At 50.3% G+C, this 27,419-nt stretch overlaps 1 protein-coding gene across 1 annotated transcript in view; it reads right to left on the bottom strand.

Moving 5' to 3' along the window:
• Positions 1 to 1,056: 1,056 nt before the first annotated feature.
• ESRRB (estrogen related receptor beta) overlaps positions 1,057 to 27,419 on the bottom strand; it is a 109,727-nt gene continuing 83,364 nt past the window's right edge. Inside the window, 8 exon segments of the mRNA XM_019640426.1 lie at positions 1,057 to 3,040; positions 3,043 to 3,066; positions 3,069 to 3,093; positions 3,651 to 3,665; positions 4,561 to 4,799; positions 9,878 to 10,147; positions 18,307 to 18,468; positions 18,978 to 19,088. Coding sequence (XP_019495971.1) covers positions 3,021 to 3,040; positions 3,043 to 3,066; positions 3,069 to 3,093; positions 3,651 to 3,665; positions 4,561 to 4,799; positions 9,878 to 10,147; positions 18,307 to 18,468; positions 18,978 to 19,088 — 866 coding nt within the window. The 3' untranslated portion in view covers positions 1,057 to 3,020.

Raw genomic sequence — 27,419 nt, forward strand, 5'->3', positions numbered from 1 at the left:
AGCGGCAACTGGACTTGCTGAGCTTGGCCCTCCACAACTAAGATAGAAGGACACCAAGTTGACTTGGAGCTGATGGGTCCTGGAAAAACACAGTGTTCACCTTCCCCAATTCCCAAACACTGTTCCCTTTCCCAATTCCCTAATAAAAATCTTTGGGGAAAAAAAAAAAAGTTGACCAGACCTTGAGTCCTCCAGGTACATGGATTTTGTAGGCATTGTGTTTAGCCGGTTGTGTCCTAGACTTCCAACCTAAACCTTTTTGGGGAGCAGCTAGACTGTTGTGTGGCACTGGTCCCTTCTCCAAGCTGGTCACAGTGATTCATTAAGGGATAGACACAAAACCATTGGGGTTCAGAGTGAAGCTCAGATGTTTTCCATAGTTGTAGGAAGAGATTTTCACTCTCCCCATAAAGTGAAATAAAAAGGTGTCAGCCTTCTTGCTACCGTGAAAGAATCTAGCTTGAGGACAAAGGAGACAGACAGAAGAGGGCACAGCTGAGAGAATCAGAGTAGAGCCGTAGCCCTACTGCCTTTGTGAACCTCTGCATCAAACTCTGCCTGATGTCCGTACCACTTCTGGATTTCACATCTATCCCAGGCAATAAATCCAGTGAGTCAGTATAAGCTGGGGTGTTGTTTACTTGTAACAAAAGGCATCCTGATATAGTCCCCTTTGATTTCTTTCAGGCCCTGCCCTCTGCTTCTCACTGGTCCTGTGTCCTGGTACGTGTGGGCTCTCTGTGCAGTCAGCGTACATGATGCATACACAGCGTTCTATGGCGAGGAAGTTTTTAGTTCACATATATCCAATGTTCCATTTCTCTGACATTAGTGAAAATAATAGAGTGCCTCACCATTAACATCAAAAGTATAAAAAGCAGTAGAGGGGTTTCTCAGAACTTCTCAAGTTGCATTTCTAAGTTTTGCTGCTGAACATACTCTAATGCCCATTTGAATGCCCACAGAACCCTGAGGCTGGGCTGGGTCTGCTGACGGCCTCCCCAAGCATCAGCCTGAGGCCTAAGGGCAGTGCTGTCCAGGGGACAGCCAGCCTGAAAGATAACGTGTGAAGAAACTCTCCAACAGGCTGTTTCTTATTTATTAGATTCCAGATACATGGGGCCAGGACAGGGGAATCCTAGGGTGTTTAATTTACACGGGAGGGGGAGGTCTTTGGGAGAACACATACAGAGGTGGGAATATTTACATGTGGGTGATGCAATGAGGACTGCCATTTTAAAAAATATATACATCTTAAGAAGCCATTCCAGCCACATTATCATTATTAGAAAATAAAACAATCTTTCCATAGTGCTTTTCTTTGGTGCTGTTCTGTGGGTATGGGCCCCTGTCTTCTTGTTACAAGTGTGTCACTTCCCCAGCCACCTTCCCCCAGCCCCCTACCCCTTCTCCCATCTGCACAGGGGATGGAGGGGTGAGTCTGGAGGGAAGGGTGGCTCCTGACAAGGGTGTATGCAGATTCTGGCCCCTCTAAGGCGTTCCCGTGGCCTCCCAACCCACACCCCACTCTGGCTTTGACAGCGTCCGACTTGTTCTTCAGTTGTGCCCGAGGAAATAAGTGTTTTCCTGTATGTAAAAACTGGGGGCCACTATCAAGGTTCATGTGTGACAAAACCAGGATGGAAGCTTTAGAAAGTGGGAACACAGGGACCAAACAAAACCCAGCCAGTACCACCTTCTCCATGGTTGGATTTTTACATTTTATTTCTTGGTTCATTTCAATGACCTGTACCATGAGAATACAACTGAGAAGGGCTATTTCCTCTTTACAGATTTCCCAGGAACAGCAGATTGGGGGTAAACTTGAGTTCTGTCCTGTTTGTGGGTCAGGGTGTCCTAAACTCTCCTCACTGCGCCATCCCCCAAGCCAGGGCCATCCTCTTCCCACGGAGGTCCCAAAGCTGGCGAGACAGCTACCTAACAAGATGGCCCCTGAACTTGTTCTCTGAACGTCAATGGACCCATCAAGTATACACCAGGGCCTTTCCCATTGAAAGAAGTTCCCACTGTTACTGATACATTTCCTGTTGCTCTAAGAGTTTTTCAAGTGTAAAAGCAGCAGCAGTGTCCACCTCATTGTCACCAAGCCATCAGGACCACTGCCCCCTCTCTGTTAGAAAGGGGCTCTAATGCCAGGACACTGCAGGAGCACTAGGCCCGGTGAGGCAACGCTGCCCTGTATACAGACCACCTGCCCACTTCAAACCAGTTATTGCCCTGTTCGCCATAGATGCTTTTCCTAGAAAAGAAGGGCTGTCAACACCAGTTGTGCAGAAGGCCTGCTGGGCCTGACAGCCCGGGTCCTCATGCTTGAGCAGGAGATGGCACTGCATAGAATGGGATGCCCAGGTGCTAAGATGCCACCCTCTGTCCCATCTTCCAAGCACACAGCACAGTGAGCTCCTAGAGGAGGCCCCCACAGAGCAGACCCCAAATTCTCTTGCCCGTAAGGTCTTTCCAGTTCAGACCTCAGGGCATAGCCCCTGATGGTTAAGTTAGGCGTGGGCTTTTGCCCTGGTTCCTTAATGCTGAGGTGCTCATGGATCCCCCCCAGATCAGGGACAACGGGAACCCACACAGAGCTAGGGACAGAGCATCTTGGATTGTAATTCCAATGCTAACTGTCAAGTGACTGTGGCCTTGGAGTCCCCACAGCCAGAGAGGAGGGGAGCACACGTCACTGGTGTGTGAGGTCTCGTAGAACCCGTGCCATTTCCTACGTGAGGACATCAGGCAGCCACTCCACAGCTGCTGGGCTGTAGCCAGCCCTCCTGCCTGGAGGAGTGGTGGCTGGGAGTGGAGACACAGGAACGCGGAACCAGCAACAGCTGCTTTCCCTAGAAAAACCATGAGGCTGTGGAAAAGGGTACCTGGCCTCCTCATGTCCTAATGAGGAGCAGGTGGGATCCGCCTGCCTCTCCAGGCGATGAGAGGTTGGGTTAGAATGAGTGTGGATTCTTCAGGAAAAAGTCCCAGGTGAAACGGTTCTGATGCCTGTGTTAGAAGGCAGCTGCTTGGGAGGACATCTGCCATCATGCCTCATGCCCTCCCATCCTCTGGAGATCCACGAAGCTGCCCTCAGCAGCCTGTGCGCTCCAGACAGGGAGTTCAGGGCTGCCCCCCACAACCCCCAAATGGGTTATAAGAGGGGCTTCCTGGGATGCAGGGCTTTCAGTGCTAAAACCAGACATGTCCTGGGCAAGCTGGGGTGGTTGGTCACCCCACACAGCAGGGAGGAGGACTGGGGTGGCTCCGCCAGAAAGCTGGGGCCTCTCAGTGACCCCAGAGAGTTACGCCACACCTCCTTGTCAAAGGGTAGCAGGAGCAACCCCTCCTATGGCACTGATCACCCAGCTCTTTAGATTACAGGGAGGGGGCGTGCTCGTGTCCCCTGCCCTGGAAACCAGGAAGGATCAGGGAGGCTGGTGACCTCCACTGAGCTCCCTGTCTTCAGGGCTCCCACACCTGCTTATCTCCACTGTGGGACTTTCTGTGCTCAGCAAAGTTTGGTCGGGGCCTCTCCCCATTCTGCCTCCATCTTCCCAGGACTGTCAGTCTAAAATTGGGGTACCCAGGGTGCCCTCGGATGGGGCTAGGCCACAGCACATCCCCCACTTCCCACAGACCACCTGCTCTGGACCTACCTTGAGGGTTGACAGAGGAAGGGGGCAAAGCAAGGAGAAAGTGGGGCTCTGAGGAGCTCTTCTAGGAGCCAGCACAACTCCAGCTACGGGCCCTGAAGTCACCTTGGCTGGCTGAAGCATTGTCTGAGTGAGCTGTGAGGTAGGGGCAGAAAGTAGCAGGGGGGACACCTGGGGGAGGAGAGGAGGATGAGAACAGGTAGGGGGGAGGGCACCTAGGGCTGGGGTGCCCGGGAAAATGGGTCAGCTCTAGCAGCTACTCTCCTGATGCTGAGTCCCCGCTGGGAGCTGGGTGTGTGCCCAGCTGAGAGGAAGGATGGAGGGAGGGGCCCTCTGGACTGTGGAAGGGGTGCAGCCTCTTGAGGGGCCCCAAAGAACCTCAGAGCCGGGAGGGCCTTTGGAAGGAAGTACCTGCCCCCGGGAAAGGAACACCTCTGGGTGGAACACAAGCTCAGTGTGCCAGAGTCCTGAGCGCTAGCACTGCCCACCCAGGCCAGGGGTGGGGAGGACGGGGCGGGTGGAGGACGGGGCCAGGAAATGTTCGGGCTGCCTCTTGCTGGTTTGGTGGGGAGAGGGGGTCCTTCCTCGGTGGTCTCCAGTCTCAGGGGAGTCAGCCCTGGCCCAGGCCTCAGCACTGCCCATGGAGAAGGAAAAACATACCAAAGAAAAAGCCAGTTACAGATGAGCCCCGCCCCCTGCCCTCCCCTCCCTGTCTCCCCACCCCGCGGCACCCAGGACTGCACACAGCCAGGAGGCAAGAAGCCCCTTCCTCTGGGACTGCTCATGGCCATAACACAGGGCTGGAAGGTCGAGGCTGGTGGCTGTGGAGGTCTCTGCATTGGGCCGTCCGTTTGTCTGTCCACAGGCGGGAGTCAGTCTGTGTGCCGGGCCATCAGACCTTGGCCTCCAGCATCTCCAGGAAGAGTTTGTGCATGGGCACCTTGCCCTGCAGTTTGACGCTGTAGAAGTGCTGCACCGCCTTGGCGGCCGTCTGCCGCAGCAGGGGCAGCGTCAGCAGCAGCTTGCCCGTCCTCCGCGGCTCTTCGTGGCGCTGGCTCAGCTCGTAGTCCTGCAGCGCCTCGTGCAGCAGGTCCTGCAGCTTCTGGACAGCCTCCAGATCTTCGATGTACATGGAATCTGTGGGCACAAGGGTGAGCGTCAGGGTGCCCTGGTGGGAGAGTGCCCCCTGGGGGGTGGCGGCCACCACAGGGCCCTTATTGCAAAGAGAGGGAAACCATGGCTCAGAAAGGTTAAGCTGCCAGTCTGAGGTCTCAGAGACTAATGACAGAGCTGAGGCTTGGACCCAGAGAGAGATCTCTATCTGTGGAGGACGTTTCTTGAGAAACCAGCAAGAGATGGAAGCGGAGACCCTGAGGGGCTTGAACATGAGCAGATCTGTCACTGCCCTGCATGTGTCAGTGGACTCTGGAGCCAGACTGGTGGAAGTAGAATACCGCATCCTTCAATTGCTAGCTTTGATTTTAGTCCAGTGATTTAACTCCTCTGTGCCTCGTTTTCCTCATTTGTGAAATGAGAGAACAGCCATACTTACCTCAAGAGGTTAATACAGGTCAAAGGCTTAAAACAGTACAAAGTACCCAGCTAGTGGTGTCATTACCATCGCCATTATTGTCATCACCGCCGTCACCACCATCACCAGCGTCACCGCCATCAGTATCATCACCATGACTATTGTGGCTGCAGCTGCCAGGCACCAGCTCAAGTCTTCAGTGAAATCAACAACCTTACAAAACGCTAGTTACAGAATACGGACGCAGATAAAGGGGCTGAGCTCCGTGTCTGGGCGCCCCGTGGTGGGGTTTCTGGGGGAACTGAGATAGCATGGCTGGACGCGTGGGATACGGTGATGGAGGAAGCTGGTGGGGGGGGCCCTTGCAACCTAAAATCCTGGGAAGGGCTTTGGGCTCATGCCATGAATTGGGGGTTCAAATGAAATTTCCCTAAACCCCAGCAGGGCAGGGAGGTGCCCGCGGACAGCTAGGTTACAGTTGGGTCTGAGGCTGAAGCAAAGATAATTTCCTGGAATCCATTCCCTGGCCTCGGGGAAAATAACCAGCCTTCTTCTGACATTCCTTAAAGATCCTAAGCCACTTCCCTGAACCGCAGTGCCCAATGCCTGCCAAAGGTGAGAGGGTGAAGCTCTGAGTAGGTCTCTGAGGAGGACTGCTCAAGTTTTCTGAATTCCTCAAAAGAGACGGGCAATTCCTTTGCATGTTGTGTTGGTTTAGATATCAGACTGCCAAGGGCAGCTGCACCCATAGGCTGACACCAGTGACCGCCCCCTGACCTTCTGGGTCCACACTCAGCCTGTGCCTTCAAGGTCCTGCCTCTTTCTCTTGGGAAGATAGCCATAGAATGAAGTAGGTAAGACCCTAGTGTCTTAAATGCTGTGTGACTTTGGCCAAGTTACTTAGGCTCTCTGAGATTGTTTCCTTGTCTGTAAAATGGAGCAAATAAGAGTATCTACCTCATAGGGTGGTGGTGAGGGGTGAAATGAAATAGCACATTACCAGGCACTTAGTAAGCACCTAATAAGTGTTTTTATTAACATTATTGTGAGGACTCAGACGGGGGGCGAATGCCCTTGCAGGGCTGGGGCGTTACTGGCCCCATACCCAAGACTCTTCCACATTTTTCTGCATCTTGTTACCAAGGCAATGAGGACTCCTTCTCTGTCCGTTGGAGAGGAGGATGGCTCCATTCCCATGCTCCCAGCTATTTACAGAGCATGCCCTTACGATGTGATGGTCCCTGCAAGGCTGGGACCTGGCTGTTCAGACTCCCTGCCTCCCCGCCAGCTTCCTCTCCTCATCCCCCTCCCCTCCCCAAGGAGGCCAGAATTGGCAGCTGCCTTCGACCAAGAATGAAATAAAATAACATTGCAAGATTAATTTCTTTGCAATCCATCAGCACGTCTATATCGATGGCATTGATAAACTGTTAATTACAAAATCAATGTCTATGATTTTTTTCTGCTGTCAGGGAGCCTGGGAGAGGGCCGGGAAGCGGGGTGAACGGCTGCCAGCAGGCTCCTGAGGGGCCGTGGTCCGGGGCCACAGCCCGTCTCTGATGTGCTTCCCTGGCTCGCGTCAGTCCCCTGTCTGGTCCACTCAGTCTCAGCAGTGGCACACACAGTGGCCCTCGGGGCTGCCACGAAGACCGCTGCAGTGATCTCCTGGCCCCTGTCTCTCCTCTAGCTAACACACTGTCTGCCTGGGTTACTCTCTCTACCTTGCTGCTGGGGACCGGTAACTCCCTGCCACCTTTCCTGGCTTCCTACACTCACTGACCCTATTACCACCCAATCCCTTCATAGCCCCAGAGCCTTTGGTCTGACCTCCAACTGCTTCTCTAGTCTAATCCCCAAACAGCCCTGTTCTTTCCGTTTCCTGCCTGCTCTTTTTGTTGATTGCTCTATTATGCATGCAGGGTCCTGAGTGTCAAAATCCCTCTCCATCCTGAGTTTCTTGTACCTGCACATAAGCTACCGGGTGGCTTGGTAGATGCCACAGGGGCAAGAAGCTCAGGTTCCTGGAACTTCATTCCACAGGACAGACTGTGTATTTAGGCAAGGTTTGATGCTAGCTGAAGCTCCTGATAGGCTCATGAGTGTGTGTGCACTTGTGTGTGTGTGACTATCTGTATGTGTGCATGCTGTCTACATGTGTTTGCATGTGCATGCCTGAGTGTGTTGAGATCAAGGCAAGAGCAGTCAGCTGGGCTAAAGAGTCTTCTGAAAGCCCTTGCAGCATGGGATTGAGGGGCGGGATAGAGGTGACAGTTGAGTGGCCTCCCACCTCGTCACTCTCCCCTCCCAGCAAGGGTCAGCTTCAGTGCTAGGGCTGGTGTGACAGGTCAGGAGAGTCCAAGGCCTGCCAGCCTTCCTGCATCTTGCTGTAGTCACCCTGTCCTTCATTTCCACAGTGTCCCCTCCCCTCCTGTGCCCATCCAAACTCCCAGCCCCTCTGCAAGGCTGCTTGAGATGCTGCCCTCTGAATAGATGAGCACAGGGGAGTGTGAGGGTGGCGAAGCTACCCTGTCTGATATGTAAAGATGGAGATCTGTCAGGACCTCTAGAACCATAGAACGCAAAGAGTAGACCCGGCTGGCAACGATGGGCTTTTGTTAATAAACATGTATCAATATTGGCTCATTAACTATAACAAGTTACACAGTAATGCAAGATGTTAATAGTAGGGGAACCTATACACAGAGGATGGGATGGTAGATGGAACTCTGTATACCATCTGCTTCATTATTCTGTCAGTCTAAAACCGTACTGAAAAGCCCAACAGCATTAGCGTTCTCCAACAAAAGATACATTACAATTTTGGAATGTTAAGGTATAAATGGTCTCTACAGAAGCATGTAAAATTTTAATTATTAGTTTATTAATAAAATGGATTTGAACTAAAAAAAGAAACCCAGGCTTTCCTCTCTGTATTAGGTCAGGTTCCCCAGAAGCAGAGCCTGAGACAGGGGTTTGGGCGCATGGGGTGTACGGCAGGCGTGCTTTCAGGAGAAAGGGAGTAAGAGGGACAGGACAGAGAGAGGGTGGAGCCTACAAGGTAAGAATGCGGCCTCAGCTTCCACCAGATCCCACCTTGCCAGGAGTCCAGCCTTTTGCTCCCTGTGTGGGTCCACCATTGGCTAAGGGTGCCAGGGGGTGAATGGTGTACGTAACGCTCCTGACAATGAGGTGACGATAAGTCTCTGGTGAAGGGGACAACTGTGAGCTGTTGGCAGCGAAACTCAGCAGCTGGGGCATGCGTGCACTGACCCAGGAAAGGAGGTCTGAGGGGCCACCAACAGCGTCCCCTGTGTTCTCCGTGAAGCTATTTGTTAGGGGGACCAGCTAACCCAGTTAGCCAAGGACTGAGGTTTCCTGGGATATGGGACTTTCAAGAAAAGTGCGACAGTATCAAGCCACCCAGTTGGTTCCCTATTTGTGTTCTCTCCCTCTGGGAACCAGCTCTCTTTTGTTTCCTCTAATAGAAATAATAATGATAATTAATATTTATCGAACATTTCCTCCAGGCCAGGCACAGAGCTAAGTGCTTTACCTTTAGTTGGTCGCTTCCTACAAAAGCACTTAGAGGAGGTGCAGGGATATTCCCATTTCACATACAAGGACAGAGCTAAGGAAGGTTGCCAAGTTGTCCAAGGTCACACTGCTACCAAGTGTCAGAGCTAGAATTTGAACTTGGCTCCATCTGACCTACAATTGAGCACTTCACTCTACCACGCGCTACTCTGCAGCAGAATGATGTGTGTGTGTGCTGACACACTCTCTCTTTAGGACAGGAACCATGCCTTTCTCTTCCTTCTGCACCCCCAGCCCCTGACATGGTACCCTGTAAAAGGTGGACACCAAGTGTGGACACAGATTATACTTAAGCTCACTCACATGCATTTTCCTATACTGGCTCCTATAGCCTAGCAGAAGCTGGTGGGAGCTAAAGAGATGGAGTAAGGCCTCTTTTTTAATACCCGACTAAACTATTCAGTTGGCAAGGCTTTCTCTCTTGTGCCCAATCATTTGATTGTGAGACTCAAGGAATGGGCATAAGCTCAGGTCAGTTCTGAACTCACAGGCTCTTGGTTTGACTCCTAGCTCTGGGTGACCCTGGGCAATTTGCTTCACCTTTCTAAGCCTCAGTTTACACATCCATTGTAAAATGGGGTTAAAATGAGAACTTTGCTCATAGGATTGTTTGTAAGAATGAAATAAGTTCATAGCTAATTTATTTAACAGGTTGAGCACTTACGGGCCAGGTATATCGTAAGCATAACATAATTATTTACAAACAAATCCCTTCCGTAGTCTTGTGGGGTAGGGACTGTTTATTGTTCCCATTTTACTGATGGAGAAACTGAAGCACAGAGTGACGTGACCTGCCCAAGTGGCAGAAGTAGGATTTGACTCTTAATAACCTGGCTCTAGAATCTGTGTTCTTAACCAGTGTGCTGGTCTGGAGGTCAAGGACCCAGCATAGCGCCCTGCAAATCAAGAGCTGAGGAAATCCTCGACCAATGCCGGCCTTCATCACCATCCTTTTAAGCCGTTGTGCCATCTTTGGGAACTAAGAGCTCCAGCATCTTCATGCCCTCCCTGCCTCCTGTAACTGGACGGCACATCCCAGGCCTGAGAAGACCTCTCAAAGCTCCCCTGTGGGCCCCACACCTGCCCTTACCTGAGTTGGCCAGAGCCAGGGCCTTGAGAGTCACAAACTCCTCTTTCTCCACCTTGAGCTTCTTGTACCTGCGCACCAGCTGCAGGATGGCCCGGTAGAGCTCCAGCAGCCCCGCCAGGCGGGAGTGCTCCTCGTCCATGATGTAGTCCTCAGCATACACAAGCTTGTCGTCGTAGGGTAGTGAGCGATACACGATGCCCAGGATGAGGATCTCCATCCAGGCGCTCTGCAGCAGGCTCATCTGGTCCCCCAGAGAGAGGTTCGAGAAGCCTGCAGAAGAGAGGGCAAGGAGGGCAGCACACGGTCAGGTGGGTGGGCTGGGGCCTCCCTGGGGCTGGCTGGAGGGGGGATGGGGCAGGGGTCCAGGCGCTTCTGGATCCTGCCCCGCCCTCTGTACCTGTGGGACTCACTGTCCGTCCCTTGTTGAATGAGTCAGACATGGGATTCCTGGAAAGGACTTACATAACAAGAGCTCGGTCAATGTTGACACTTGTTATTACCATTATATTATTGTCAGTTCTTTGGTAGTTTTCTTACATCTGGAGAGGCTTTTTGATTAATTGAATGCATTTGTGATTTAAGGAGTTATTGAATTCATGGTGGAATCAGGACGTGGCCGCGCAGGGTCCCCTCCAGTCTGGGGAGTTTCCAGGCCCTCCTCTCTGCTCAAACCCGGGGAGGTTTTGGTGTTTTAAAGTGACACCTGATCCTTGGTGCAGTCTCAGCTGTGCAGAGACCCAGGGGCCCAACCGGGAAAGGACTCAGCTGTTCCCTGCCAGTGACCTCCAGTGACCACAGCCTGGGGCTGCAAACAGCTCAGGAGCCTCCGGGGTCAGGGGGCACTTTGTCACAAGGCAGCCTGTCCTCCTAGGGGTCAGACCCCAGCTGCCCCAGCCATCACTCTCCACCTAAGGATGGTCCAGCTGGCCTGTATCCTGTCTCTGAGCCTGGAGTCCTGGGAGCTCCCCCTCTCCCTCCTAGCAATGAGGCTGACTCCGGAGTGAAAGACGTCTGGGGGTGGGGATGGCTCCGGAACTGTGACACTGTCTTGTCCAGTGTGTTCTGGAGATTGCTTGGGCTCGAATCCTGACTCCTGCAGGCTGACTATGGGAAAGCCATGCAACTTCGCCAAACCTCAGCTTCCTCATCTGTGACATGGATATAATAGTAGTGCTGCTTCAAAGAGCCAGCCACTGTGAGGTCTAAATGAGGCAACGGTTATAGGATATACAATAGTTACAGAGCTCTTACTATGTATTATTATTAATGATGAGATAAAAGTCTTTGCAAAATGAGAATATACGGGAATTGCATTATATGTGCTTAACTTAACTTTGATATGTTCAAAGTCAATTAACATCTTGATTTATAAAAAAAGAGGTGGGGGAGGGAGGGAGAAAAGGAGGGAAGAAATTCATTTTCAAACAGCTGGTCACTAGACACAGGCAATAACTTCAACCAGAAATTCAGCGATTGGTTCCAACACTGACCATGCCAGACTTATTGAAAGAAGGGAAAGTATCCATATAGCCATTTGTACCATATGTCATGGCAACTGAAATTCAGGGATTTCCAGGGGTCATTTTGCTTATGTAGGACTTGTCGCTCCATTTGCTGACCTAGAACCTAACCCCGCCTGGATGTATTGGGTGCTGAGAGGATGAAGAAGGTGGAGCCTGGAAAGCGCTGAGCACCACTCCCCACCCCGGCGGTGCTCAGCAAACCTGAGCATGGCGGCGATGACGACTGCAGTTGTTGCTACTTTTACTGTTGTTCTTGCTGTTGTTAACATTCTATTGGCATGAGTCTCCTCTCCCCTTCGGACTGAAGGCCTGGGGTGGTCCTGGGCTTCTGGACTAGCCCACCACTGTGGGTTTCCATGGATTCTAGTTCACCCTCGTCTGCTGTCTTCTATTTCTAAATACTATCCCTCCTGTTTTCCAACCAGTGCATGAGTGTTCATCCGTAGGGGACACTCCTGGGGCAGGAACCCCCTTCATATGGCAAGCCACCCTTTCCTCATGAGCAATCATTGAGGTGCCCTAGCTTGATTTGCACAACCCAGGCATTGGAACACCACCTAGCTGCTGGCATCCGTGAGTGACCGACAAAAGAGCTAGAGCAATTACACTCACGACACGGGGTGAGCCTGGATTGATGGGCCTTCTCAGGGGAGAGGCTGTGGCACAGAAGGGTCAGGAGCATGTGTGTTGTTGTATCCTGGCGTGGGAGACGGTGTGTGGCTGCTTGTGGTGGCGGGGAGAGCCAGGAGGTAATAAAAGATAGATAGAAATGGACATCCAATTTCTCTTATCGGACTTCTGAGCAAAAGAGGCCTTGGGCGACATTAATTAACAGATACCAATCAGCTAGCCCATGAGGGTGTGTGTATGCAGGGAAGTGTGGGACTGTACCGAGGGGGAGGGGGTCTGAAAGCAGACAGAAGGGGAGGAAAGATGTAGAAGGTAAACGGGGTGAAATTAACAGACAATTGAATTGGAAGGTGGCAGAGAGGGAGGGTGAGGTGAGAGCTAGGCTTTAGGAAACGGAGGAGGAAAGATCCCTGTGAGGCTAATCACATCAGTGTGATCACTAGAAGAATGCTTCTGCCCCTTCATTCATTCAATAAATGTTTATTGAGCACCTACTAAGTGCCAGGCCCTGTGCAAGATGCCGTGGGGACAGAATGGAGAGCTCAAACCAAAACTGGTCCCTGCCTTCAGAACCTCACAGTCAAGAGGGAAAGACACACCTCAAGTACCCCATGTCCCCATGAAGTTACGACTCAAGAAGAGCTATGGCAAGATGGAAGGTTCTGAGAACACACAACTGGAGAATTTGGCCCAAATGAGAGAGTCTGGGGAGGCTTTGCAGAAGAGGAGACTTGGGAGCTGAGCCCTGAAGGGTGAGGGGAAGCTCTGAAGGGGTGGCGAGGGCACCTCTGACAGTGCCCGCTCTAGTGTCTGCATAAACTGCTGCCATGCCCTGTGTGCCTAGCTCCCTGGGAGCACCAGTGCCATGCTGCTCATCTTCCATTTCCACTGTCAGGCTCCTGTCCTGGTACAAAGAAGGTGCCCGACAAACCTTCAAGGTACAGAGGAGAGAATGGGCAAATGCCACTGGGCCTTGACACCTAGGTGACAATGTGTCAAAAGAACTTGGGTAGCCCCTCTTAGTCCCTTAGACAAGAGTGTGGATTTCACTGCCTTTAAGTCAGAGACAAGCCTGCCCCTCCAGGGAGAGGGGCCAGGCAGGTGGTGGGAGGGAGGGAGACAGAGCCTTGGAGAGCTGTGTGCCCCATTTGAGGCTGTATCTCTGAGGCCTGTGTCCAAATCTCCCTGCGAGGCTGGTCTGAGTAGTGGACTTGGCCCTGACTTCTCTTCCTCTTTGAACATCTTCAATAGGAACTGAAAAGAGCTTTGAAAATCCAAAGTGCTGGAGAGCATATATACAGGCTGCTTCATTTTGTGCAAGGAAGTGGGAAACATGTAGCATTTTCTAATATTTGAAAAAGTTTAAATGTTTTCTCATTTTTTAAAAAAAGAAACACTAAAAGGAAACAATGACAAATAAAAACGGTTACCTGTGAGAGGAAGGCAGGGGAGGGGATAGAGATGGAGACGAGATTTCCATGCATCCATTTTTTGGTCTAGTTTTGGCTTTTGAACCTATCCATGTTTAAGATGTCCACAAATAAAATTAAAATTAAATGAAGCACAAAATAAAAGGCATGCTCTCTTTAGCCCAGCAATTACACAGCTAGGAATTTCTCCTAAAAAGAAAGCTATGCTTAAACACAGAAAGATAAATGTGATAAGGGTGTTTGTTAGATCAGTTTGAAATGACCCAAAGTAGGAAACAATCTAAGTGTAACTAATGTAATACATACAACTATTACTGGTATATAAATATAATTATTAGTTAAATGAATGGCACATTAGAATCACTAGAAAGACTGAGGTAGAATGTGTGTGTGTGTGTGTGTGTGTGTGTGTGGATGTGGAAAGATACCCAAGAGTGTAAGGAAGGCTTAAGTGTAAAGGGTGTAGACACCGGAGCCAGACTATTAGAATCGTAGCTTTACTGACCGTGGCTGTGGCCCTGGGCAAGCCCACTTCTGTGTCTCAGCTTCCTCATTTGTGAAATGGGAACAATAATGTACTAACCTTATGGAGTTGTTTGAATTAAATGAACCAGCACGTGAAACACTTAGAACACTGCTTAGCCCATGGCAAGTGCTGCTATTGTATATAATTAAATGAAAGATGCGTTGTTACAGTATGATCCATGGAGTGGAGGGACGGACATACACACACACACACACACACACACACACACACACACACACACACAGGGCTACATGTACAGGAAATTCCCAGAGGGATACATAAGAAAGATGAGGGATTTGGAGCTCATAATTTCTACCCCTCTGTCACATCCAACAACTTTACTAGAAGTACATATTCTTTCTGTTTTTTAAACTCAAACAAAGGGGCTGAGCCATTCTTCCCCGCCCTTCACCAAAGCACCGTTCACTTCTGCTTTTCTGTGCTGGGCTGGGTCTCCTCCTCCATCAAGTAATTAGCAATTCTGGGACAGAGGAGGCTGCTGGGAGAAGCTGGGTGTGGCCCATGCCCCTGGGAGTGCAGCGCTGTCTCTGTGCCTGGCTGACCCCCGACAGCACTGGCCCCTTGAGGCTCGGCCCTGCCCAAGCTGGCTGCCCACTGGCCCTCTCTCGCCAGGTTTCCCAGCATCAGCTCTGCTGCCCCCAGAAAGTTGCTTTATCTGCACCAATTGATCTAATAACATTCGGGCTCTTCCCAAGTCCCCCATCCCCCAGTGATTTGATAGCACGAGCTCCTAGAATTTAAAAAAAAAAAAAGAGCACATAATTTGTGGCAAGTGGAGTTCATAATCTGTTAATTTATTATCGTTTCTGTCGACCTGGAGGGCCATTAGCAGAGGTAATAAAGGGAGATGTAATTATAGGATCTGAGGCCACTCCAGACACAGCTGCTGTCACTCGGCAGCCCATATTTCATCGGCCCCTGGCATTCTTCTCTCCCCAGTGAGAGCCAGACGATGGATAGCTGGGAGCAGGGCTGCTGAGGGACCCTCCATGAGGAGGCCTCTGGGGGTCCCCTGCAGAGGCCATGCACATGTCAGCTGGAGCTGGGCAGGGCTGGTGGGGACTCCCCATGGCTGGCAGGAGAAGGTTCTCCTGGCTGGGGCAGCCTCGAGGCTGCCTGGGCTGGGAGGATAACCAGCTAATAACATCTGGAGGCTGCAATTCATCAAGTGATACCCACTGCCTATGAAAGGCTGCTGGCTCTTGTTTTAATCTCTCACTCATGGGGAACAAGAGGTGGACACTCTAAAGACTTGGGCTTGTCCTCTGGCCAAACCAATACTTGGAAAATCAAGGAGGGAGGGCAACTTCAGACTGACTCACACAAAAGAGTGGCTGCTACTGTGAGCAAATCTCAATCTGGCTCGTTTCCCACAGGACTCGCCCTGTGTAAGGGTCCTTCTGGGCTTTTCCTCCACGGGCTCTGCCCATCAACCCAGGAAGCCTAATTTAGGTTCTGCTCTCTCTCCCCTCACAGCCCATCCCGTCCCTCCTGCCTCTCAACTCCGCCCTGGGGTTCTTCAGGCTGTATTGTAAGTATCTGTCTTATCAGGTATGAGCTGGGAAGTGGGTGGGTAGAGATGAAGAGAGGCTGACTGTGGGGTGATAACTGTTGAAGCAGGGTAACGGACACACAGAGCTTCGTTATATTTGATCTACCTTTGTTTAAAATTGCCATGAAAATGGTTTATTTTAATTATCCATCTTATTCCCAAATGGGATCCTTGGGACAGAAATTAATCTCAGTCTTTGTATCAGCCACAACTCCTATCAAGAGATCTTATATATAGTTAATGCTCAATAAATGCATGCAAATGCAACCATGAAGCACCCTCTGTGTGCCAGACTCTTGACTAGAAGCTACAGACTCCTGAGGCATGAGATGTGGTTTCCTGTGCTTACAGACAGAGGCTCTATTCCTGAGCAGTCTTAAGGAGCCAGTCCTTCTGTCTGTCCAGGAAGCAAGATGGACAGGAGCAGACACAAGTGCTAGAGATGAACCCAGGCTTGCATCCTCCCTACTCAACCTGTTCTCTTTCTTATGTTCTCTCTCTCTCTCTCTCTCTCTCTCTCTCTCTAGCGAGCAGGTCTTCAGATGAGTTTCCATCTAATCTGAAATAGGATTAAGTCAATTAGTTTAAATGTATCAGGCACTTGATGTGTCATCCCCTTTAATATGAGGTTTACATGCAGTGGCAGGAGACTCAATTCATTTTACCTTCAACACTAGAAGGTCAGGCCCAAATAATTCAGCATGCAGACTTATGCAAAATGGTCAAATTAGCGTTCGAGACAGACAAAGGAGCCCCTATGTTTATTTTATTTTTAATAAAAAAAAATTCCGTTTTAGACAAGGAGAAATGATGATGTGAAAGGAAGCTTTTAACACTAACGATGATGATGTCACAATCTCTGCCATTTATCAAGCACCCACTGTGTGCTGGGGCTGGACTAAGTGTGCCATATCCTCCCAGCAACCCGGTGAGGGGGGCTCTACTATGAGTCCCATTTCACAGGTGAGGACACTAAAGCTCAGGAAAATGAAACATCTTGCACAAGGCCACTAAGGACAGAGCTGGGATCAGAGCTCAGTTCTGCCCAAACCCAGGATCTGTGCCCTTAGGGACCATCCTGCTCTGCCCACTGCCCTCTTGGTTGAGCAGACAGGAGATGGAGCTGGGAGGTGGGAAGCCATGGGGTAAAATGGGTACAGGGGAGACAGTGCCTCCTAGTTCTACTCTACCCGCTGGGAGGTATTACAGGGGTGGGGTGGTAAGAGAGGGAAGCAGTGACCTGGGGACACCACCAGGAGCCACGCCTGAGCCATTGCAAGGATACAGTATCTGCTCAACTGGGAAGCAGAGTGTGTGTCGGCAGGGAGGGCGGTGCAAGGGAGCTGTGCCCGATTTGGCCCTGGGTCAGTGGAGCAATCCAGGCTGAGGTGTCGTAAGCAGCCGCCTGACCCCACATCTGTGCTGAACCAGCACAGGACAGATTCAGAAACTACTGAGTGTGTAATCCCAAGAGGCTGAGCTCCTTAGTAAGGCACTACAGCCCAGATCCCCAGGGAGCCCACCCCTGAGTCAAAATGCCCAGAGGCCACCAAGGAGTCCCCGAGGAGGGAATTCTAGGGTTCCCGCCAGCACCACCCCGAGCCATGGGGGCTCTCGGCTAGCCCCTGTCTACAGGAAGGCTCCTCCCTGTAAGCTGTGTACACGTGTTACATAAGGACTTTCTCATGCACCCCAGTCAACTGTGGGTCTTGGCTTCTAAAGCTGAGGACACCTTTGCTACATAACCATGTATGCTGTATTTTTCTTTCAGGGCCTGTGACAAATGTAAGAAAAAAGGGATCTACAGACAAGAAGATCAAGTGTCCCATGTCACATAGCTAGTAAGAATCTGAGTCCATGGTGAATCATGGCCAGAGGATAACTGGATGTTGCCACCCTACTATGAGCCAAGTTTGTCAGAACCTTAAAGGAATAAACTGCAGACTTTAGAAAGATTCCCAAAATATGTGTAATGTCAAAATATGTGGGTATCAGTGTCTACAAAAATAAAATGAAAAATCAACTCATACCGTTTATCCAGAACAAGAAAGGCTGAAAGAGGGCTTTGGGACCACGCACAATTAGGAAAAGTCTGTACTGTCTGAGACACGTTCATTACACTTCCTTTCCATGTCAGAAATGATCATAAAATCACAGAATCCATATAAGGAGACAGGCCTCCCTGAGATCAGGCAAGTGGCAACAGTGAGCATGCAACGAACGTTAGCACATGACAAATGCTCGCACGCATGCCCACATTTCATTCTCATGGAACAGCCCATGACGGAGGTTATTCCCACAGAGGTGGGTGGACCTGCCCAGGGTTACACAGCTAGTAAGTGGCAGGCCCAGAATTTGAATCCCAGCCTGGTTCCCAAGACATGTTTTTAACCATTTGTTCCACGCCACCTGCCTCTAATAGGAAGCAGGGTCTATAAGAAAACCTTACTTTTTGGCCTTTAAGGATTCAAAGAACTTGCTCTTTGAAAACCACCTATTATAGATGCAATCATAGCCCCATTAGAAGAACTGGTTCAGCCCCTAGAAGTTCAGGAACATTATGGAACCCGCCAAACATCCGCTCACTTCCAACCCCACAAGGAGAGAAAAGGAAACAAGAGAAAAACAGGCTGCCAAGATCCCACAGGGCTCCTGAGTCCCAGGCTCCCATGGGTCCAAACCACAGCCACGGGGAGAGTGGCTGAGAGTCCCTGGCTACACACTCTCCTTGGTCCTATGTGACTCACCTGGGATGTGCTTGGCCCAGCCAATGATGACCACAAGCTCTCTGTCTGCCAGGTCACAGAGAGTAGTCAGGGCCTTGATGTCGCCCTCAGGCATGCCAGGGGGAGGCATGGCGTAGAGCTTGTCCGGCTCAGCCACCAGCAGGTAAGAGACAATCTTGGTCACTGCAATAACCAAAGGACGAAAATAAATGTCTGGGAAAGACCAAAGGGATGGGTAGCCTGGGATGGGTCAGGAAGAAGAGTCGGTTCCAAGGAGCCCAGGAAGGTCAAACATGGCTGTAATCTCCCCTCTCTTTCTGTCTCCACAAAGTTGCTGGCAGTGGTGATTCAGGCTGCTGAGAAACATCCCTCCAAGGGAAGTTGCCTGGTGAATTCTCCCCAGAGGAACTTGCTTCGAGTGGGTGGTGAGAGACGGGCAGGTTCTGCGGGCTGGGGCTCAGGCCTTCTCAGGACGACGCTTCATTTGGAACCAAACTCTGTGACACCCCATATGGAATGGCCTTCTGAATGAAGTGCCATCCGCAAGTACCCAACACCAACGCCAGGCCCTGGTGCCACCTCCCCCAGATCCACATGGTCCCAGCAGTGGGAAGATGGCATTGTCCCCAAGGGATGCCAGATGTCCCAGTACAGATGCTGGCAAAGGGGGCATGGACTGCCCTGGCACTCACATGGCTTTTTAGCAGGTGGGGAAATCTGCAAGCTCAGGTACGGGCTGCTCTCCGAGTCCAGGCGCCGCTTGTATTTCTGGCGGCCTCCACGCACTCGATCAAGGCGCACACCTGTTAGGGAGCAAAGGGAGACAGTCTCAGGAGTCATTCAACATCACTGGGGGTGTTAGCATGACGGGATTTCAATGCTGGCTAAGTCCTGCAAGGCCACACTCAGATGGCCTCTTCTTACAGCTGGCCCATGGCCAGCCTCAGGCCGGGTGGTTGGACAATCCTAAAACAATTGTCAAACAGTAATGGCCTATCCCAGCTGGCCCGGGCCTGTTCCTGCCTCTCTGAATTCAGCATCCTCCTGAAACCCATTCCAAGCAACCTTCAGCTCTTGAGTCTTTCTAAAAAAGAAAGAGCAACAAAAGCACTCCTCCAAGTGTTGGGGAAAGAAAACGTGTTATTTCAGACCTGCTGTGGCAGCGGGGAGGGTTGAGTCAGCTTGCCAAGAGAGGAAAGGAATCCTTGCTATTGGCAGGCACCTCGAAAGAGTCACAACAAGGATTTTCAAACTTTCACTTAAGAAGTTTCTGGGTCGGCACTCATTATAAATGCCAGTTTCAGGATCCCACCCTCAGAGATTCTAGGATAGAGTTCTAGAGTCTCATCTACACCAAGTCCCCACAGCATGGGGATGCAGCTAGCCCTGGCCACATCTCCAAAATCAATCAATGCCTCGGAGTATCTCAACAGCAGGTGCCAAAGCAGTGTGGCCACTCCACACAGATACCCATTTCTGAGTGAGGCCCAATCCTAGAGATCCGTATTGTCACTGGGTCCATACTGACTTCAAGAAACCTGCCCCACCCCCAACTCCTGCTGTCTAGACACACACGTTGCCACCATTTGACACCGCCACCAGCAGAGTGGACAAGACCTGGAGAGGGTTGCTCATCCAAGGGCACACAAGGTCAGTCAGACTGGCCACCAACCTTTGTGGCCTGACCTGAAAAGATGGATGCGACCTATCAAAGTAGGTCCAAAGTATGAACGAACACAGAAAACAGAACGGCTCTCCTTTTCTTATCATGAAATGGATGGTCCTTGACTGAAAGACATAAGCCTGGAGACAGAGCCCGAGTCCTGAGAGGAAGAAAGCCCAGTGGCCTCCTCAGCCTTTGAGGTGACGGGCTAAGGGCAACTTCTGTTCCTTTCCCCAGAAGTGCACACAGAGCCCCAGTCAGTTGATCTTCAGGGCCCTGTCTCTCCCCCCATCCCCCAGACTTCCTCCTTCGAGTCCTGTGCTTCTTCCCTCCTCCTAGAGACATGGGTCGTGGAAGCAGTCCTATCAGTTCATGTCATTCTTGGGGAGAGGGAAGAGGAAGCAAGAATAACTGTAACTTAACAGAGTGAGGATTTAGATCCCATTCAGGTCAGGGGAGATTTTCGAGCTGTGTCTTAGGATGTACAGCTACTAACTTCAAGTCCCCAGGGACAGCAGAGGCGATGATGAGAACAAACGAAAGTGAAATTACTATTTACTGAATGGGCAGGGACCATCCCTTTGACTGCTAATGGCCCTAAAGGAACTTCTGATGAGGAGTGCCCTGACACCATCCCCACGTGCTTCCAGTTGAGGGCTCAGACCACATCCTCCTCCTGGAGGGCAAGGAAGATGCTGTGAGCACACCAAGCCCAGAAGACTGTCCAAGGGAACTGTCTTTGGGGGACCAGTCACTGCTCAGCATTTGTCAGCAGCATCCTTTTTACCTCACAACCTGGAAACTCAGCATCACAGCCTGCTTCCTATTTAAAGGTATAATAATTCCCCTATTGTGTGTCATCTTGTTGGGGCCTGTGCCCATCCCCCACTGTAGATACCTAAGTGATCCAGGTCTTCCTTTTCTCCACCCTCTGGAGGTCAAAGATGGACTGGTGACATAGGCAGAGTCAAATGGCTTTGAATCAGGATCAAATGGCACCAAGATGGAGGGTGAGGATTGGTGAGGGCAGTAGTGCCCTCAGCAGCAAGAGTGTGGGCAGTCTTGGGCCAGACTCTCCTGGTTACTGCATCTCCTGCACTTGGGCTCTCCCAGGCTTCCCCTGGTCCTTCTCTGGCTTCTGAGTGTGCTTCCTGAACCTCCTGATAGGCTATGTACCAAACGCCCCTTCTGCTTTAAGGGTCACAGGAGGCTGCAACTGACCACATCTATAGTTAGGTTATCCGGGAGCAGACCCTGAGACAAGGATGTACCTGAAGGCAGTTTATCTGGGAGGTGATCTCAGGAAGAAAGGCCAGAACGAGCATGTTCCTGAGTAGACTGCTGCTGTGGGCAACTGAGGACCCTGGGAGACAGTGTAGAACATGCCTCTTGCAGATGAGGGCCTTGGGGCATTTGGTAACCTTTCACGCAGTCACTGGCCCTTCATAGGTCCAGGCTGAGCAGGTTCTGGCGGCCAGAGAAAGCCCTGGGCAGAGCTGCAGTTACACGATGGCAGGGCAGCGCACGGCACGTAATAGAGTGCTGAATAGATGTGGGCGGGGCACCAAAGGCTAACTTCCTTCTCAAAGTGTGGTCCAGGGCCAGCAGCCTCAGCATCACCTGGGCGCTTGTTAGAAATGCAAACATCTCAGACCCGGCCCCCAGGGAATCCGAGTCAGCATTTTAACAAGGTGATTCCTATGCACATGAGAGGTGCGGCACTCCAGCATCCTAGCAGATGCGGCTGTCTGATCAACTTCATCGGTCCCTGGGAACTTGAAGGGGACAGCTGAACCCCATCTGGCACAAAGCCTACATGCTTACGCTGGTAGGACTCTGGCTCACATTTGCCCCCTCACCCCTCCCAGCCCCTTCAGTGAGGGCAGAAAGAGCAGACGTACAAACGCAGAGAGGATGGTTCCTCCTTCGAAGGTTTCTTGGGGGAAAGTTCCCTATTGGGCAGAGTTTTCCTGACCCCATCCTGTGACACGGTCCCAAAGCACCTCCCCCTGCCCGTTACACCAGAGCAGAGCCAGCCCTCCACCAAGCCCTGCTTCCCTTTGGAGAGCTGGCAAGACCAAGAGTGGAAATGCCACGCTCCCTTCAGGAGGGTGAGGGCCCCCATTTCCTGAGCACCTACTATGTGCCAGGCTCTACTGTGGAGCCCTGGGTGAGCTCCTTCACTTTCTCTCCTGGAAGCCAGCCTGCCTGACCCCAGGCAGTTGTCAACAGGAACGGAAACTGCTCAACCAAACCTAAAAAGAGGTGCCCATCCTTTAGCAAGGCAAGGAGATGGGCCACACCACCCGTTTCTGCGTCCATCTGGTATGTTCTCTGTCCTCCAGAGAGCAGGACCTGGTCCTGAGAGGGTGTTCACAAAAGTCTTGATGACTACAGCAATGGATGTGCCACTTTCCTCCTCACCCCCACCCAGGCTGGGGACCTCCCACAGGGCTCCAGGAACACACTGGCCATCCCCTACTGACTAAGCGCCCGTTATGCCCAGGGGCTGCTCCGCCCTACGCCAGGTCCTGTCATGGCACCCGATGCGCAGATGGATGCTTAGGAAGCTGGAACTATTACTATCATCATCATCGTCATCATCACCACCACCATCACCATCATCTCTCTTCCCCAGCCAGCCCTGTGTGCAACTCTCTGGAAAAATCACGTTAATGATGATAAAGCGAACAGCCTAGTTAATAGAGGACTTTCTGTACGTATTGCCCTATTTAATCCATAGCATATAAAGCAGGTGTTAGTGTCCCTATTTTATCCTTATTATCCCTATTTTTTTCAGGGAGATTTAGTAATTTTCCCAATAAAAGAACCAGCATCCAAGCTCTTTGCCATTCCAGGGTATGACCTCCTAGGGCACGGCAAGTATAAACTCTCCTCTAAATTTTGTCCTCCAGATCTTTACAGCACAGTGGTCAATGGCTGCAATCAATAAATGTATCAATTATCAGGTTATTTTGTGTGTTTTTTTTTTAAAGTAGCCTGTTGGGTTTGGTTATGCACCAGCTGATACCTGGTGTGAAATATGTCTGCTTTCCTTGCTTCCTGTCTGCTTTTCCAAGTCCTACCTTATGCACAGCCCATGATCACTCCAGCCCCTAGGATCCAATGCTCAGGGTCCCAGGCCTGCCTTGACCCCTTATGGGTCACGCAGCTTTGGTTTCATCATGAGGTCCAGGGGAGGAGGCAATGTTAATACCAACTCTGCTCACCACATATGGCTTTTGTGACATACAAATGACATCATCATGGGAAAATGCTCAGTACATTGGAAAATGGTTCCAGTAGGCCGAGTGAGGCTGTCACTACCGTTGCTCTGTGCTTTGGCTTTCACCTGGCACTTCATTTGACACCTCCCACTTCTTTCCCTCTATTCCCATCAGCTCTTTAATTCAGTGGGCTCTTAGAGGACATGGCCCAGGTATGCTCCATTTGCTGAGCTCTCCCCACCCACCCACACTGTCCCACAGGCAGGGTTTGCTTGTGATCATTTAGGGTAGAAAGGTCCTGTGGCAAAGACATGATTCTCCACCCAGGGACCCCCTTCCCATGGGTTGGGGTTGGGGAAGATGGGCCCCCACCTAAGAAAGTGGCCTTATCCTTCTTTCCCACACTATTCCCAAAGGCAATTTATGTCCTGGGTGTATCTTTGAAGGCCCAGTTGAAGTATTATCTCTCCAGAGAAGTCTTTCCAGACTCCTGGCAGAGCTGGTCAGACCTTTCCTGGGCTCCTCTGTTACAGTAACTGCAGTTAAACAGCAACTCTTCACAATACACCGTATACCCATCTCACTGGTGGACTGTGGGCACCTCCTAGGCAAGGACTTACATCCATCTCTGTAGCCCAATCAAGTGTCCGAGTAAAATGATGTGCCCAGCTAAAATGAAGCCCTTCGGACTTAGGAAACATAAGAATCTCAGGGTCTGGTCCCTTCCCCAGCTTCCATTTGTCCCTCTAGCCTCCAGAAATTCACTCCCTCAAGGCAGCCCATTTATCATGGAAGTTTCCCCTTGTATTGAGCTAAATTCTGTCTCCAGATCACTTCCTACCCTTCCATAAGACAACCCTTTATGGACTTGAACATCCTCAGGCACCCTCCTTCCATGGCCAAGCACCCATTATTTCCTATATTTGCACAGTGTTTTCAGGCCAATCTCTTCCCTCCCTAGAAGGCATTTGTCTTTATTGAGGTGATCTTCTCTGAACTGAGAAGGGTCAGCTCCTCAAGGGCAGAGATAGCAAACAGAGGTCTGAATGCCTCTGCGCTCTGCCTAAACAGACATTGGTCAACTATGTTTATGCTTATTATCAGCCAATGTGTCTTTATATTTTCTTGAGTATGCTGCTCACAATTTTAGTAAACAAGAAGCCCCTCCCCAAGAGGTAATGGTATAGACTGGGTTCTCATCCTGAGATCTACAGCAAGATGTTGGATAATAAATCCTTTAGAATTGGATCACCACATTCTAACAGGTGGATCTGGCAGCCATCATTAGTTGTCTACTCAACTGTCATTCCACTCTGCCTCTTCCATGTTAACAGAACCTGGATTTTGTTTGTGGAGACAAGGTGACCTAGCCAGTCGGAATAATCCTGTTCCCTATTTTCCCAGTTTCCCTGGTAACTAGGGCTGGTCATATGACCTGGTTCTGGCCAATGAGATGTAAGGGGAAGTCCATGGTGGGGGCTTCTAGAAATGGTTTTGCTTTTCTGATAAAAGAGACAAACATGTTGATGTAGCTATTTTTCTTCTGCCCTGACCTGGGAGGTAAGGCCTAGAGCTGTGGCAGCCACCTTGCAACCATGAGGCAGCCATGTAAGGACGACACCATGGAACACCAGGGAAGAAAAAGCCTGATCCCTTGATGCTACGGCTGAGAGGCCTGTGCAATGCCAGCAACTGCCCATCTCCAGACTTCCTGTTAGTGGGGAAATCAATCTCATTCATTGGTGCTTAAGCCACTAGCAGTCAAGTTCTCTGTAACTTGCAGCAGAGAGCAATGTTCACTGACACAATGGGCAATTACTTTTAAATTAGGATGCATAAGTCTTACCAACACCAAACTGGGGGGGGGGGGGGAAGAAATGAACTCAAAATGAGAGTTGCCTTATTTTTTGTGTTCTTATATTAGCAAAATAGCTAAAAACTTGACTCAGGGATCATAGCAAAATACTAATTAATTTACAATTACTGTCAATGATTATTAGATTGTATCATCTTATTGATACTTTCTGAATTTAAACAACCATTAATAAGACTCACATGTAAAGTGTACCAGATCTCCAAATACTGTAATAAACACATATCCTTTGTTTTAACCACTGTTCAACACTGTTTAATCTCTTAACACGGGCAGGTCAAAATTTAAGTATTTACAAGTGTGCCATGACTACAAAGAAGATTGATAATCACTGGGTACATGTACCTGTGTAGTCAGAGTCCTTTAGGTGAGCCCAGGACTGGATAAAAACCTGTTCCCTTCTTGGCCAACACGATAACCTCCCTAAATCTTGTAGACACAGGTGTAAGCAGTAGTTCACATCTATTGACCAGTTGTTACCTGATGCTGGCTCATGCTCTGAGCATTATATGGATATTATTTCACTTAAGGATTGCAACAACCCTATGAGAAAGCTCCTATTATTATCCTATTTTATAGCTGGAGAAAGTGAGGCTAAGAGAGGTTGAGTAACTTGCCACACAGGTAGGAATAGAGTCCAGATCCCAGGCTCTCAACCACTCTGGCAACCTACATCTTTCAAAGTGGCCAGAGTACCCATGGTAGAAGAAAAGCAGCAGAGAGACCCTGGGCCAGGGCCGCAATGCACACCACCCAGGGCACCTCTGACCTAGAATTCGGTCTGAATGGTGCCCCTGGAGATGCCTTGACAGCACACAGCAGCCTGTGGCCTCAGCTGAGAATAGCCTCCCTCATGGCTGGTTGGAGGATGCTGACCAGCGGCCATTAGAGAATCACATGTGTATAATCCGCAGAAGACCCCTCCTGCGGGGTCCATGCTGCCAGAGCCGATGCCAGCTCCTGGTGGTGGCCTGCCCGTGCTTTGGTTCCTCCAGTTCCACAGTCTACTCTTGCCCTCCCTGCTCCTTCCTCTGAGATCCATTATCCTCCAGCGTCTAACTAGGTGTGCTGCCCTGAGCCACCGCAGATGAGGGGGCAGGGAACTTGGGGTATTTATTCCCGACTCCCACTGCTTCCATCCCTTCCTGCTGGGTGGCAGTGTGGCCGAGACTTTGACCTCTAAGCACAGCCACAGTTCTCCCTGGCTTCCTGGAGCAATTCCCACCCCAGTCTCTTCAGGTTGGGGGGCGTTAAAGGCTCCCCACTGTTGCTAGTCCTGGGGTCTGTCACCACCCCACCCACCCCTCTGTAAATAGTTCCTTCATTAAATTCTCTTTGGTGACTCTGTGAGGAGATGTGTGTTCCTGCTCAGCCCTGACGGAGACAGTGGGGAGGTAGAATGGGCCTAGACAAGCTCGTAAGGAACAGGGGGAAAGACAAGGTGAACAGAGGGAGGAAGCAAGTCCACACTGAGATGTTCCGCCAAAGTATCTGGATGCAAACGCCCAGGGAACTTCTTGGCTGTGGCTTCCTCAGCTTGCCTGGTGACTGCGTTTATTTTCAAAGCAGTAACTGTTGTGGAGGCCCAGAGAGGTCTGTGCCTCTAAAGCAGAACAAAAAAGCATGAGGCTCAGGGTCAGACCTGACCCTACCTTTCACTACCTGAGTGACCTGGAGCAAGTTTCTTCACTTCTCTGTGCCTCACTTTCTGTGCCTGTAAATGGGGATAATAATAGTACTTACCTCATTAGGGTTGTTGTGAGGATTAAATGAGTTAATACATGTAAAGCACTTAAAATAATGCATATAGCAGTAAGTGCTCAATACATGTTAGCTAATATTATTAAGAAATACTTCAGCCTTTATACTGTTCCATATCTTGACTGAAATTCTGGTTGTGATATTATACTACAGTTTTGCAAGATGTCACCATGGGGAGAAACTGGGTAAAGGCCACATGGGATCTCTCTGTTTTATTTCTGACAACTGCATGTGAATCTACAATTATCTCAAAATAAAAAGGCTAATTAAAATTTTTTTTAACTACTTGTGGAAATGTAAAATGGTGCGGCTATTGTAGAAAACAATTTGGTGATTCCTCAAAGTGCTAAACAGAATTATCATAGCCATTCCACTTCTAGGTATACATCCCAAAAGCATTGAAACCAAGAACTCGAACACATACTTATATGCCAGTGTTCACAGCAGCATTATTCACAGTAGCCAAAAGGTGGAGGCAACCCAAGTGTCTACTGACAGGTGAATGGGTCAATAAAATGTGGTCTATACATACAATGGAATATTACCCAGTCAAAGGAATAAAGTGCTGACACATGTTATGACATGGATGAACCCTGAAAACATACTATGA

The sequence above is a fragment of the Hipposideros armiger genome, unplaced genomic scaffold, assembly GCF_001890085.2.
Source record: "Hipposideros armiger isolate ML-2016 unplaced genomic scaffold, ASM189008v1 scaffold_49, whole genome shotgun sequence".
Lineage (NCBI taxonomy): Eukaryota > Metazoa > Chordata > Mammalia > Chiroptera > Hipposideridae > Hipposideros > Hipposideros armiger.